General features: G+C 33.5%; 1 protein-coding gene and 1 pseudogene across 2 annotated transcripts; one reads left to right on the top strand and one right to left on the bottom strand.

Annotated features, from left to right (window-relative positions):
* Window positions 1–3,682: 3,682 nt before the first annotated feature.
* On the bottom strand, window positions 3,683–9,641 carry LOC105976637 (kinase superfamily with octicosapeptide/Phox/Bem1p domain-containing protein). The gene is made up of 10 exons (XM_088825728.1): window positions 9,085–9,641; window positions 6,265–8,832; window positions 6,054–6,158; window positions 5,746–5,898; window positions 5,424–5,587; window positions 5,174–5,321; window positions 4,922–5,044; window positions 4,707–4,794; window positions 4,098–4,487; window positions 3,683–4,007 (listed from the first exon to the last, which is right to left on the bottom strand). Exons 2-9 carry the CDS (start codon window positions 8,662–8,664, stop codon window positions 4,321–4,323), a joined length of 3,348 nt encoding a protein of 1,115 aa, XP_088681854.1. The 5' UTR covers window positions 8,665–8,832; window positions 9,085–9,641; the 3' UTR covers window positions 3,683–4,007; window positions 4,098–4,320.
* A 4,434-nt stretch (window positions 9,642–14,075) lies between these two features.
* LOC148766749 (large ribosomal subunit protein uL16-like) lies at window positions 14,076–15,000 on the top strand (annotated as a pseudogene). Its single transcript, XR_016034351.1, has 3 exons — window positions 14,076–14,597; window positions 14,691–14,772; window positions 14,855–15,000. The product of XR_016034351.1 is annotated as a large ribosomal subunit protein uL16-like (transcript).
* The last annotated feature ends 195 nt before the right edge of the window (window positions 15,001–15,195 follow it).

The raw sequence follows: 15,195 nt of genomic DNA, 5'->3' as shown, positions 1-15,195 counted from the left end.
TCACTCAATCTACCCAGCACTCCGATGACGAAACATTCTCAAAAAAATCTCGTCTTCACCGCCGGATCTGGAGATCTCGGTGTTGTTGTCGTTGCCATCGTTGCTATAATTTTCGATACAGTGGTATAAGACAAGAACAAAAACGTATAAATCCCTATCTATCTCTACCCATCGTCTTCGCCACCGGATCTGGTGACCCAGCCGCCGCCGCATCTTGCCCCTTCCACCCCGCAGCCGTCTTTTTTTTTTAATTTTTATTTTTTTGTGATGCTTTTGATGATGATTATCTTTCCCAGAAAATAGTTGTTTTCGCTATTCTTCTATATTTATAGCTGTTTTCGCTATTCTGCTATTTTTATAGTTGATTTCCTTATTCGACTATTTGTTTTAGTTGTTTTCGTTATTCTGCTATTTTTAGTTGTTTTCGATAGGTTTTTGTAGTTTTTCGAATAGTTGTTTTACAATTAATATATGTTTTTTATTAAAAAATGGAAAAGAAATAGTTGTTTTCTAATTTCAAAAATAACTAAAAATTAAAATTAAGAAAAATGAAAGAAAAAAAATCAAAATTATAGTCGATTTCGGAAATATTATAGTTGGTTTAGGAATCTTTATAGTTGATTAACAAAAAAACTGAAATTAAAAAAATTAAAAAAAATTAAAATATTTTTTAAATAACAAATTAAAAGAAAAATATTTTTTTAAAGCTATTATTGTTAGTTTTTAAATAAAATAATAAAAAAAACGAAAATTTAAATTTATTTAAATTATATAAAAAAAATTATAGTTTGCAGATGGCAGTTTATGGAAAGATTTGGAAAACGATTTTTTTGGGATATAATCAATCACACACGATTGTAGGGATCTTTTTTTGGGATATAATCAAATTTCCGGATTTTGTGATGTGTGTCTTCAGAAGGCTATTTTCGGGAATCATTAAAATAGTGGGTTTTCTACTAATATTGAAAATATGGCTGGATCCCTCCTTATTAAAAAAACACTAGAGGGGGTTATGGCTAATAGACCCAATTTTCAATATGTTTATGACAAAAATAAATATATAAAAAAAGAATCTTGAAATTTTACGTTGTAAGTAGTAAGTATAGCATGTAGTAGTAGTAGTGCATGTAACAATTTCAACTAGCTTTTGACAAATTGAAGCCAAATTTGTAACTCAGTTAATCATTATTAGGAAAATAAAAATATAATAATTACTACTGAATTCAAATAATATTCACACACAAATAATTTGACTTAGTTGTTGAGCTATGGCCCTCCATTTTGACATTCAGACTTACCGTACGTCTTTTCAAGTACTGAAAAAAAATGCAAAATGCGACTTAATTCTTTTCTTAATTAATAGCGCTTTTCAAACCAAAATTTATAGTACTTTATATTAATATTGAGAATTAGTTGATTTTTTTTCTTTGTAAAGACCAAAAGTCACTCAATATAGGGCTAAAAAATGATGTTTTTTTAAATAATGCTCAATTACATATTAATTTGAACATATACATGGCCTCTCATGCAATATAATTCACTATAAATAACATTCTTAAAATATAAGATATAAGTGAATTTTATCGGGTAATATCTCGTCATATACTTGCATAAAAAAAATTAAAAATTCTCATCATATACGTATATAGATAACTTCTCACTTTACTACACCCGGATGTAGTGTACGTGAATATATATATATTTTTGTGGTGGTAAACTATTTAGTGTATTTCATTTCATCGTACGTAATATCTAGGGCTGAAAGTCGGAAGGATCGGATCGGAATTAGCCTTTTCGGAATATTTCCAAAAAATTTCGGAAGTACAAAATCAATTCCAATTCCAATTCCAAAATTTTCGGAATCTAAAAATTCATTCCAATTCCAAAAGGCCCGGAAATTTCGGAATTTCGGAAATTTTTCGGAAATGACATAAGTATTAAAATTTCGAAACTTCGCTGAAAATTTCATAATTTGCTAAAAATAAAAACATCCACGTCGATAAAAATAACTACTAAATTTCAATTCAAAAAATTAAATAAACTCCTCGGTTTTGCACAAGAAATAATAAACGTAAAACTAGGGTTTTACATAAAATAAACTAGGGTTTTTTTAGGTGACATGGCCCATAAAGAATAAATACAACTAAATAATGTAAAATAAGTATAATATAATATATATATATATATATATATATATATATATATATATATATATATATATATATATATTACTCAAAGATGTATTTTTTCGAAAAAAAATCAGAATTTTTTCGGAATTAATTTCGGAAATAATCGGATCGGAAATCGGAAATTCCAATTTTTTTTTATATAATTCCAATTCCATTCCAAAAAAATCGGAAAAAATCGGAAATCGGAATTTCGGAAATCGGAATGAAAAAAGTTGTTCCAAAATCGGAACTTTTCGGATCGGAACCGGCGGAAATCGGAATTTCCGTTCCAACTTGCACCCCTAGTAATATCTATAAAACATCGACGTGAATTGATCTAGGCTTGAAATTTAGTGGCACCAGCATAGGGCAGAGGGGCCATGGCCCCTCCTCTATTAATTTATATAAAAATATTTAAAAATCTTCAGAATTTGTTTAGTACTCGAACTTAAAATCTTGGCTCCGCTAATGCTGATTTGGACTATAATTTCTTGGTGAATTATATTTAAAAAATGTCGTAATCACAACATTGAAATCCCAAAAGGGGTAGGAGACCTTGTAAGAAGAGAGGGTTGACAAAGATAACCACAAGACAATTATTTGTCCTAAGAAAAATGTTTACATCAATATTCTTCGCTAATGACTTTTTCTTCATTTCCTTAATAAAGTAATTAATATATTAATCCAATAATTAATATCTTAATCCTGCTGTTGTTATCTTGAATCTCACTTTATGTAAAGTGATTCACTAAAAGACGCTACAAACAGACGCAGTAGCTGAGACCAAAATAGACTCATAATTAATTAATTCCTTAATCTACAATTAATGTCAACCCCCTTTCTTTTAACAAATCCCCATCCCCCCCCCCCCCCCCCCCCCCCCCCCCCCCACACATCTCTTTGTTGGCATCCAAGAAATTTACTTGCCCCTTATCCCCTTCAAATTGAACCAATTAAATTTCTTTTGGTTAAATTACAACCACCTCCCTGACGTAAAATTTATTAACAAGAAAACCCCTCATTTTTTTGAAATTATATCCAACCCCTTAGTTTCAACTTCCATACATCCATACCCCCTACAAAAGAGTGTTAAAGTAAGAAATATACAAATTACAGGAGTTGGATGTAATTAGGGGAACATGAGGAGTTTTTTCATAAATAGCCCTTACATTAGGGAGGTGGTTGTAATTTACACTTTTCTTTTCTTCCCTTCGAGACATAATATTGGTGAGATTTATTAGTAGTATTAGCATAAAACTATGATGCTTACTTTGTACTCACATTACACAAGGCACAAATATTTCGTATACAAACTCATTCGATTTTCGCCAGAAATATTAGTCACAATTTCAAGAATTACCACGAGTACGAAGTTTTTCCGATCACAACATCACAAACCACACACGCGGAGGTTTTTTTTTTCTCGCACAAGGACAAAGATCCATTAGTATATTCTCATATCTATTCGACTTCGTTCAAAAGGAATCAATAAAGCAAGATTACCAAATGACGAATTTTGAAGAAGAAAAAACTTCCTATAATGTTTTATTAAAACCAGAATCATATTATCTAAAGTCTCTCCCTCGTTGGACCACCACAACACATTACCTTCTACATCCCAAAAATCGAGAAGGTTTAGGGTGCGAGATGAAAATAGAGTCAAGTACACATAACTTCGGAAAAATGTACAAGAATATAGAATAATTAAGCGTGGACATTATTTAACTGCATATGGCACCGCCACTTGTCCTATCACTGCTTTTTTCGATATGTATATATATATCGGCCCTACCAGAAACGGGAGAACGTCCACCTGGACTTGTAATAATAGCCAATGGCCTGCGTTATTCGACCATAATAAAAAAGATTAATAATCAGAAATATACATATATATATAAATCAAGATTGAGAAATATCAGTCGAACTTACAATTTGGCAATGCAAATTTGTTGGTCTTCGCATAATGTTAAGAGAGTAACTTCGCCATAGTAATATCATTTCTGAAGGCATATATTATTGTAATCCATGAAATCAAGAAAATAATAAATATATATGTTTAGAGCTCCTGGATGAAGATAAAACTCTTAATATGGATTATATTATTATTATTATACTCCCACACAAAAGCGAAAACCCGTCTTAGTAAAAAGAATCATTTCAGATTCATAGCGGCAGCCATATTTCTCAATTTCTGTGCAATTTCCGGAAACGAGGGCCGAACTGCTGGATCAGAGTCCCAACTACTTTCCATCAATGATTTCCATTCGGGGTCACACCATGTCGGAATTTGTGGCCGCAGTGTGCTGTTCACTATTCCTCCTACACATGTGTCATTGTGAAAAATTACTTCGAAAATTGAAGGATTGGAAAATCAAGATTTCAAAAAGCTTCGCACTCTTGAAAAAACCCTGATGAAGTTCTTAGAATATATTTCAAAGAGCAAATGACAGCTTCATGTGACGATTTAATAACAAGCCCATTCACTGTTTCTTCTCTTTGAGACAGTGAGAGTGAATGAAGTGATTAAATTACACTTACCGATTATGGAAGCACAATGCATATCTTTGTAAGGCTCGTCACCAGTAAGCAATTCCCACATGACAATCCCAAATGAATAAACATCAATCTGGTGTGCAATTGAGACACCACTGTTAGAGATAGAGATAGATAGTAGATATATACAAGAGAGAGAGAGAGAGAGAGAGTGGGGGGGGGGGGGGGGGGGGGGCAGGATGGTATTGACAAATTATGACCTTTTCTGTAACCATGTTACTCTTGCCACTTAGAAGTTCAGGTGCCATCCACGGTAATGTCCCACGAACACCTCCCGAAACTAAAGTATGATGTTTTACCTTCGATAATCCTAGATCACCAATCTAAACTCAAAAAAAAATATCAGCATAAATGAGCGAAGCTGCAATGACAGATTGACAGTAGAACTTTAAACTTCTTGGGTTTTTTTAAAATTACTATGCGAAAGCTGAAATTTGTAACTACGAAGCTACCTTGCACACTGGACGATGTGGATCTCTCATATTGACAAGCAGATTTTCACATTTTAGGTCAAAATGAACAATGTTTTTCCCATGCAAGTACTCCATACCAAATGCAGCATCCATCGCAATTATCAGTCTCTTACGTCTATCGATTGTTCTGTTTAAAAATGATAAACATGGTACGTCGATAATCAGTATTAAGAATATGCCAGACAATCACAGAGAAAGTAAAAATAATAATAATAATAATAATAAATACCTGTCTTTTTTCTGCAGAAATTGTTTCAAGGATCCATTAACCATGAACTCTGTCACCGTTGCTAAAGATCCATCAGGGCCATCACGAACTACTCCATAAAAGGAGACAACGTTTGGATGGTGCAATGAACTTAATATCAAAGCCTCCTTCCAGAAATCGGCGATCTACATACATAATATGCAGTTAAAATACAACAAGTCAATTATCCAGAAAAATAGGAAAAGTAAATATTTTCCAAGGACATTTGCTTAGAAATAAAGTTAAGATGTGAAGGAATTCTTGTTGAAAATTCAATGCAATTAAGTTTATGAAGGCATAATACCAGACGTTCCCTCTCGGATGGTCTTCCAGCAAAGCAGCTAGCTTTTATTCTTTTTATTGCTACATCTGACCCCTTCCACTTGCCATGGAATACAGAACCATATGTCCCAGAACCTAACTCCCGAATCTCCTCCAGATCTTCATTTTTTATTGTCTACAAGGATAGAAAAATATAGGAATAGTCAAATGGTAGCAGAAGAGAAAGATCACTTCTTCCTGAAAAACCCGTCTCTCATGGCATAAAGATCATGAGAAATATCGAGACAGTGTAAACGGCAGGTATAAAAATTCAAGAATATTGATGAGAACCTGTAATCCTCTATCGACTGCTTCTGCCTCGGCTTTTGTCAGCTCTATCTTGGAGTGGTTAATATTGTCATTATCAGAATCTACCTCCAGGTCCACATTTCCATCCTATGTAACAAGAGAGCTACTTTAAGAAAGATCAAAATGAAAAAAGCAAAAAGAAGAAAAGAAGAAAAGAAAAAAACATGTACTTTTAACATTGATTAATTCTTACCACCCCGTCTTTATGATTTTGAGTATTCTCTTTTGCAGTAATGTCATGTCCACTGCCCATGTCAATGTCTTCTTGAACTTTAGCTTTCACATCCATCAAGTTCTGCAAAGCTGCCTCCTTCACGGAGGCCATTAATTCGGGCAAGAACTCCAATCGGTCATCCTGTTTCTCCACGGAAATGCTCGCATTAGTTTCGCCTATTTCAACAACAGGTTTGGGAGCTTCTAAACTGATGAAAATAGGAGCTAAAACATCTGAATTATTGTCAATTGCACCACAAACACCAGAATCTTTGACCTCCCCTCCATTGTTTTTCTCTTTGCTCCCTTCATACACATTGCTCTCATTCACCCTGTCTGATTTATGTGTTTCACAGTCATACCGAGAGTCCAATCCAGAAGCAGCAACAGTCACTGATATACCATCAATTAGTGACACCGGATCAGACTTAATAAAACTATCTTTAGAAGTGATGGGATTAACCAACAAAGATGCTGGTCGGATGGTTTCATGCGTACACGGATGTTGATTTTCAAAAGCGTAAGTGTTCGGAGTATGTTTTACAGCCTGAACATGCAAATAGTCTGGCATGAGAGAGCCCTCAAAGCCCATAACTTTCTGCGAAGACTCTGCCCAAGGATTTTGATTCTCAAAACCAGCTCTCACCCTCGGACTACCCTCCACCGTACCTCGGATGAAGCCCATAGGAACAGAACCATTAACTATCTGAGAAGAAACAGATGTTTCGTAGGGGTGACCACCCTGCAATGGGCCATGAACATTTCTCCACGTCGGTTGAGGAGGATTATGACCATGAGGCACCTGATAAAGATTCTCTGCTCCATACGTATTATATGGAGGAGTTCCATAATGAACACCACCACGCTCTTCCAAAGAAGGAAGATGAACCTGCGATCCGTTTGCCACTACTTGCTCTTGAAACACTTGACCGCCGTAATCAACCCCAGAACGAGCATACCGTTGGTCTTCATGATGTATATAGTGTGACTGCAAATGGTGCCCATCACATACATTATTACCATGTCCAAGTGGAACAGTCATACCATTCTCCACAATGTAAGAATCACCCAACCTCCCCGATAAAGACAAGTGTGGCCTCGGTTCCTCTGCCCAAGGATTCGTGTGATGTGGCGAAACCCATCCTCTTTCATGACCATGCGTCTCAGAATACATTGCCCGATGATCAGTGTGCTCCCTGCAGTAGTACGGAGGGTACACTTCCCTGTTTGGTGGGCAATCAGCACATGAATTAGGCACCTGAAGATATCCATTACCCATATTCGGCGGCTCGAGATGCGAATGTTCACCACCCTTCCAAGAAGATTCCGGATAAACCTGATTTCTCTGAAACGACATCCGGCAATGCTCGCAGACATTGCTCGCTTCATAAGCATTAGACGAACTTTGGAGTATATTACCAGGAAAACCAGCTTTTTCGTTCACTACAGCCCCTGCTGGAATCAAGACAACATTGTCTGTGAACTGCAGCTGCTGCTCATACAAAGAGGGATTGGGAATCTGTGGTCGATTGTAATCCTCAGGCATTCTATCGAACACTTTCTCTTGAAATTCACCGTACGGAGTTCGGTACCGAGAAGAAGAAGGCGAAGTCGGAAATTCGGAAACCGGTCTCTGATCCGGTGGTTGTTGTTGTTGTCTTGGCGAATAGTAAGCTGGGCTCCACGGTGCTTCCATTTCATTGTACCTCTGAGTAACCGCTTGTTGAAGCTGCCCCGAACCAAGATGAGGTATTGTCAAGTTCCTCAAATTCATCTGAGCCATGGGCAATTCCATGTTTCTCTGTCCATGGACGCTGCTCTCTAAATTCATCTGGCTAAAGTACTGCTCAGCTGCATTTACATCTTCCAACGAACCCACCATTACCAAAGACTCACCATTATTCTGCTTTCTAAAGTCGGGAGACTCGTTAAGGCTATTAAGAGCATCCACATACCTTCTCTCATGGTCCCTCTCGTCCACCTCACCGAAATGTAAAGAACCATCTTGATCAAGATTGGCGAACAAAAATATCCTTAACCGAGTGAAACCATCTCCCGATCCCAATTTATCGTACTCCTCCATCATGTTAGTGACATCATCATCGTTCACGATAGATACAAGAGCATCGAGATCCTCATCCGGCTGCTGGTACTTCAACACGGTTACACCTTCGTAAAGCTCCCTCATCTTCCCCATTAGGTCTTCGTAAGTAATATCGCGCGGCACACTCACAATACGAGTTTCTCCTCCAACGTATCTGAGTTTACCATCTTGCGGGCGGGGCAGTATACTGCCAGAGAAACTACATAGGAATTTGACACGTAGATTTTCGTCGCTTGAGCTCAGGACAGACAATGGAGTCACTCTAGGGCTATCCATCGGAGTACAGCGTTTGCTGTTGTCGATCGACTATCAATAAGATGGTTCTGCTTTGCTGTTTTCACACATTAAACGTTCCCATCGCTTTCGTAAAAAAATAATCGCTTGCTCCCAATTCTATTCCCCAATTCCTCAGCCGGAAATTTCAAGGCACACCAGCTTTATACACTAGAAACAAAAAGATCAAAACATTTCGAATCAAAATTTAATAAAAACGAAACTGGATATTCTAAGCTAACAATATTTCAAAAAATTGGAATTCTTCTTATTTGGATCGATATCCGAAATGCAACAGCAACATTCAAAACTTTGGACCGCAGATTCACCAAAAACTTTCGGGATGAAGATTAACTAACAAACAAATCGAGTCCAACGGAATCCGATTCGATAGTAATAAATCAAATAAAAATTCCGAATTACCTGAGAAAAGGGGATTCCGACAACACCACTGCCCTGATTTAAGAAAATTCCAGAAAATCCCGCAACCTCATAGATCTCTGATAACCCTTATTTTCCCCAAATCGAAGAAACTAATAATAGCTAAAACATTAGGGCTATATAATATCTATATATGATATAAAAACCAAAAAAACCAAATAGAAAGGGAAAATGATTTGTATCTATAATAAATATATATCAGTGTTGTATATACATGATGTATGATTGAATTGGGAGAAGAAGTATGTTGTGGAGGAGAGAGAGAGGGTAATGGCGGAGTTGCCAGGTAGCGCGACACGTGTCAGCTTTCTGATTCAATTGGAATATAGGCATCATTTTATCTGCTGTAACGGCATATTCTCCCATCTCTCTCTCTCTCACTTTCTCTCTCTACAACTCGCACCATGAGAAGTGGGAGTTCAATGCTATTTCGGTTCCTTCTTTCTAGGAAAGATCTAATCAAAAGTATTGTGTCTTTTTGCAGCTATGATTCTTAACTCCACTGTTTAATCCATTACTTTTTGTTTTTCTGTTTCTATGAAAAAAAAAACTTTTTTATTTATTTATTTTTTAATAAATAAGGCCAAAAAAATTAAATATAATATAAGAAATGTATTTAAAATATCTCCAATTTGATTTGGGCTAGGTAGAGGTCTGGTTAACTTTACACAGATTGGGCCCTAAACATTAATTCAGATATAAAGTCCAATTTTAGAATTAAAGTATTATCCAATTTTTTATATTTTCTCTTTTATTATTGATAAGAAAAATAAAAAAATCATCCTATAAATTTTATTTATTTTATAATAAATAAAGTAAAAAATATCTTAAATATAATAAAAAAACTAGAATGATAAATACATGACGATTTTTAGTAAATACATGTCATTTTTTTTAGTTCTACTCCACCCATTTATCATCTCTTTAGTATTCTAAATAGGGTCTTTCTAGGGTGAGATTCCATGTTCTAAACTTTTATGAGATACCCCCTTTATATTGCGCCACGTGTCCCTGCCAAAAAATCCATTTTTTCCTCATTTACGTATTGTCGTAAATACCCTTCGTATAATTAATATTTTCAAAAAATCGGCCATTATATATTATTAATGTAATGTCAATTTTACCCTCTATATTTTTAATGCAATTTTAAATATATATTTATTGCTGAATTAAAATTTATAATGTCAATTATATCATTATTCGTAAAAACCACCCATCCAAAATTGCATCATCCTGAATTCGAACTCGTGACCATATGAAAACACACAAGAATACTTACCATTAAGACACAACACATAATTGACAATAAACTAACAATACGGATATATATCACAAAGCTACAATTTATAATGGTTATAAAACTTATATAAATAATGTTAAATAAATTATTAATTCTCATATAATTATTATTATTATATATTAAAAATATCCCATACTAACAAATCTTTATATAATATAATTTAAAAATCTAAGGAAATGTTGTTCAACTCGGGTAATTTAAAAATGAGTTTCGAAAGAATTTGAAGTTTGAATTGAATCGTAAGTTGGAAGATTTAATTAAATCGTAATATTTGAATCAATTAAACTCATGTGTTTTTAATTCAAAAACAATATTCAAAGATTTGATCGATTAAGCTCAACTCATTTCAATTCGTATACAATATTCAAATATTTGAATCGGTTAAACTCAATAATTTACAATAGCGTATTAATCAATCTGTGTATAATTAAAGTTTAGTAACCTTTTTTTTTATTGAATTTTATCATAAAAAATAATAAAATTTAATTCGTAAAAATCGTAAGATTTAATCGGTTAATGGTTAGATTAAATCTTACGATTTACGATATGATTTTTACGATTTTACGAATTAAATTATTATTTTGTTGTTAAAATTGAATTAAAAGGATAGTAGACTTTAATTATAAATAGTTAACTCGATTAATACGTTCTTGTCAGTGGTTGAACTTAATCGATTCAAATTTTTGAATAATATTTACAAATTAAAAGGATTTGCGCTTAATTGATTCAAATCATACGCTTTAATTAATCTTATGATTTGATTCTTGCGTAATTTAGGAATTATTTTTTTATGATAAAATTGAATTAAAAATGTATTACACTTTAATTAATAATAGTTAATTTGATTAAGACGTTCTTGTCAATAGTTGAGTGCGCTAATGAATCGATTCAAATATTTGAATAATTTTTACGAATTGAAAGCACTTGAGCTTAATTGGTTCAAATATTACGCTTTGATAAAATATTATGATTTACGATTAGGTTCTTACATGTGTTAGGAATTAAATTTACTATTCTTTATGACAAAATTGAATTAAAAAAATATTAGACATTACTTATAAATAGTTAAATCAATTATGTAACATGTTATGTCAATAGTTAAGCAACCGATTAAAATATTTGAATAATGTTTACTAATTGAAAGGATTTGTACTTCATCGATTCAAATCTTACTAGTTGATTAAATTAAATATTAAAAGAAATTCACAATATAGTATTTGTAGTATATAATTTTATTTTAAAGTAAGAAAACTACTAATTGGAACGAGTTATAATTTTTTCTTCTTCTAAACAAACATATTATTTTATTTTTTATTTGGATTTGTCACACTATCGATTAAATAACATAAGTGAGTTTGAATTAAGTTATGCATTTTTTTATATTTAATTGAGCATTCTTTACATTTTTAAATGGTGAAGTTTATTAATACTTCTAATATTATATAATTAATGATAGATGTTTGGCGTATTGAACTGCAATTCTTTATATTTTTAAAACTTTATTTTATTAAATTTGTTAATAATTTATTTAATATCATTTAATAATAATGAATGTTGCAATTAATATTTGAATTAACAGTATTTATACAATTATTGTTAAATATATCATAATAAGTTAATGTGCTTGGATGGTTAGGAGTGATAAATGTATTAAGAGGTCACAAGTTCTATTTCTAATGAATGCATTTTTTCGATTATTTATCAAATAAATCTCGGTCACAATGAATTTAAATTAATTATTTAATTTAAATATAGTAGGGGGTAAATTAGACAATTCAATGTTAATCAATTTTATATTAATTTAATAAAAAAAATAATCGAAGGATAATTTGGTAAAGTACTTCATTTTTTAGAACATAAGCCATGTTATTTTCCTAGGGTCCAGATTTAATCTTAAAAAATTAATGGTGATTAATGCATATCTCATAAAAGTTTAGAACATGGGGTATCTCACCCTAGACAAACCCTTCTAAATAATGCTCCATTTGATAGAATTAAACACTTAATGCTTAATACATAACTGAATGGTTCATGCTGAACGTTTAAGCTTTTCTAATTACTAAAAACCTATTGTTTCTGAATAATGTAATTGTACTACACTAGCCCCATATTGTTGAATATATATTTTTATTCATAAACAAAATTATCAATAATATTGTATATGAATAGTGTAATTTTAATGTATTAGCCCCATATTGTTGAATATATATTTATTCATAAACAAAATTATCAATAATATATAAATGTTTTTATTAATTTTTAACATAATTCTAATCTCTCACCGAAAAATCATCTTTTTAATTATAAAATAATAAAATAATTTAATAAAAAGCATAGCTCACTTTTCGAAACCTCTGGCAACCATAACGTTCTCCACCGCCTCTTTATCTCTCTCTTCAATCATCTCTGACTATATTTTTGTATATATGAATAATATGTAGAGTGAAAAAAATTAGGGAAATTAGTTCAATTGCCTTGTTGAATCTCATTTCTCATGAGTGATCTACTTTGGTGAAAATTTGTTGAATAAAGACAGAAGAACCGATATTATGAGTTATTGGATTTGAACATGACTGTGAAAACAACTGAGTTTGTTGAAAAGAGTCAAAAAAACTTACGGGGTAATTTTTTCTAAATTCCATTCGGTCGTTCTCTGAACGAATAAGTATTAATTTATGTGCAATTGTTTAGTGTTAATGAAATGCAATGCACTAGTGAAACTATTTTTTGACTGTTTGGGGTTATCAAAATCAAATGTGAGTTTTTAACTTTTTTTCTTTTTTCCTGAATTTATATGTAACATTCAACTGAATCGTATGAATCTACTAGTTAGGAGAAATGCTTATGCTAGAGAAAAGGTAAAAACATGTCTGTAGGTCTGATTACGAGTACGGATGGTAATTTATGGCTCTGTATTTTCTCCTTGCATTGAAACTGGTTGATGTGATTCTGTCATAAGCTATGAGTTAATTAGGCAAATGAACTTTATCGAAACTTGTTGATGTGATTCTGTCGTAAGCTATGAGTCAATTAGGCAAATGAACTTTATCGAAACTTGTTGATGTGATTCTGTCGTAAGCTATGAGTCAATTAGGCAAATGAACTTTATCGAAACTTGTTGATGCGATTCTGTCGTAAGCTATGAGTCAATTAGGCAAATGAACTTTATCGATACTTGTTGATGTGATTCTGTTGTAAGCTATGAGTTAATTAGGCAAATGAACTTTATCCCATCTTACATTTGAAGAAAAACTTATTCTGAACGTTCGGTTTTCAGACTAATGCTAAGGGAAATATAACTCCAAGGGAAAATATAATGTTATTGGAAATTAATACCCACTTCTTTCTATGCCTCCGAAGCTGTTACATACTTTGTGCACCTTATTTTTTCCCCTCTACATTCAACAATCGTGAAATTTAAGTTTCTCAGAATTTGTTTTCATTTCTCTTATCAATAGTTCTTTTGCCCGGAAAGTCGTTGAATCAAATATGATGCAAAGCAGAAAGCTAACGAGTAACCACTGACAATGATTTGAAGAGATTTTGAGCCTATCTTGTGATTGTAAGGAGTATTCTGTGTGGTGATGAATGTGATTTACCTTGATAAATGTATTTTTGTACATGTACGCGGTTTTAAGATTTTTAAATATTGTTGTAAGTATAGTGATTATGTATCTATTGCCATCTTTCAGGACCCGCAAGGTGTTACCGTCAGATCAAGAACAAGCCGTACCCAAAGTCACGGTACTGCCGTGGTGTACCAGACCCCAAAATCAGGATCTACGATGTAGGGATGAAGAAAAAGGGCGTCGACGAATTCCTGTTCTGCGTGCATTTGGTCAGTTGGGAGAAGGAGAATGTCTCGAGCGAAGCACTGGAAGCTGCTCATATCGCGTGCAACATGTACATGACCAAGTTTGCCGGCAAAGACGCATTCCACTTGAGAGTCAGGGTGCACCCTTTCCACGTCCTACGAATCAACAAGATGCTGTCCTGTGCTGGTGCCGATAGGCTCCAGACAGGTATGCGTGGTGCGTTTGGTAAACCGCAGGGCGTTTGTGCTCGTGTGGCAAATCGGACAGGTTCTGTTGTCCGTTCGATGCAAGGATGGAAATAGCCATCATGCTCAAGAGGCTTTGAGGCGTGCAAAGTTCAAGTTTTCCGGTCGTCAGAAAATCATTATCAGCAGGAAATGGTAATTTATTTTTTATTTTTTATCCGGCAATGCGTACATAAGTTTAATATTGAGTTCGATAGCGGCTGATATGCAATTTTCTCGATTTTTCAGGGGATTCACTAAATACAGTCGCAGTGATTACGTGAGATGGAAGAGTGAGAATAGGATTCTTTCTGATGGTGTTAATGCAAAGGTTTGTATATCACTTGTTGATTATGTATGTAATACAGTATGTCGGTTACGTATATTAATATCGGTATTGTAATATTGCACAGCTTCTCGGATGTCATGGACCTTTGGCACGGAGACAACCAGGGAGAGCATTTTTGACAGCTGCTGTTTAAGGATGCATTCGATAACCGGAAATGGTTGTTTTTTGCATTTCTTCTCGAAAAAATTGACCTTTTTGTTTTGTTTGTACTTGTGCCTGTCGTTCGAGCAAAGCTTTTCGAGTAAACGTAGTGTTGGATTACTTCGGATTTTCCAATTTATTTGCAATTGTTAGATAGGGTAAATTATAACCACTTCCCTGAAGTATGTTCAAAATATTGCGAAAAAATCCCTCATGTTTGAATAATTACATCTATCCCTCAACTATGAATCTTCTTACATTTTC

Source organism: Erythranthe guttata, chromosome 11 (assembly GCF_056151865.1).
Source record: "Erythranthe guttata isolate IM_541 chromosome 11, IM_541, whole genome shotgun sequence".
In the NCBI taxonomy this organism is placed as follows: Eukaryota; Viridiplantae; Streptophyta; class Magnoliopsida; order Lamiales; family Phrymaceae; genus Erythranthe; species Erythranthe guttata.
The sequence above is the reverse complement of the archived record's forward strand: the minus strand, read 5'-3'. Positions and strand labels throughout refer to the sequence as shown.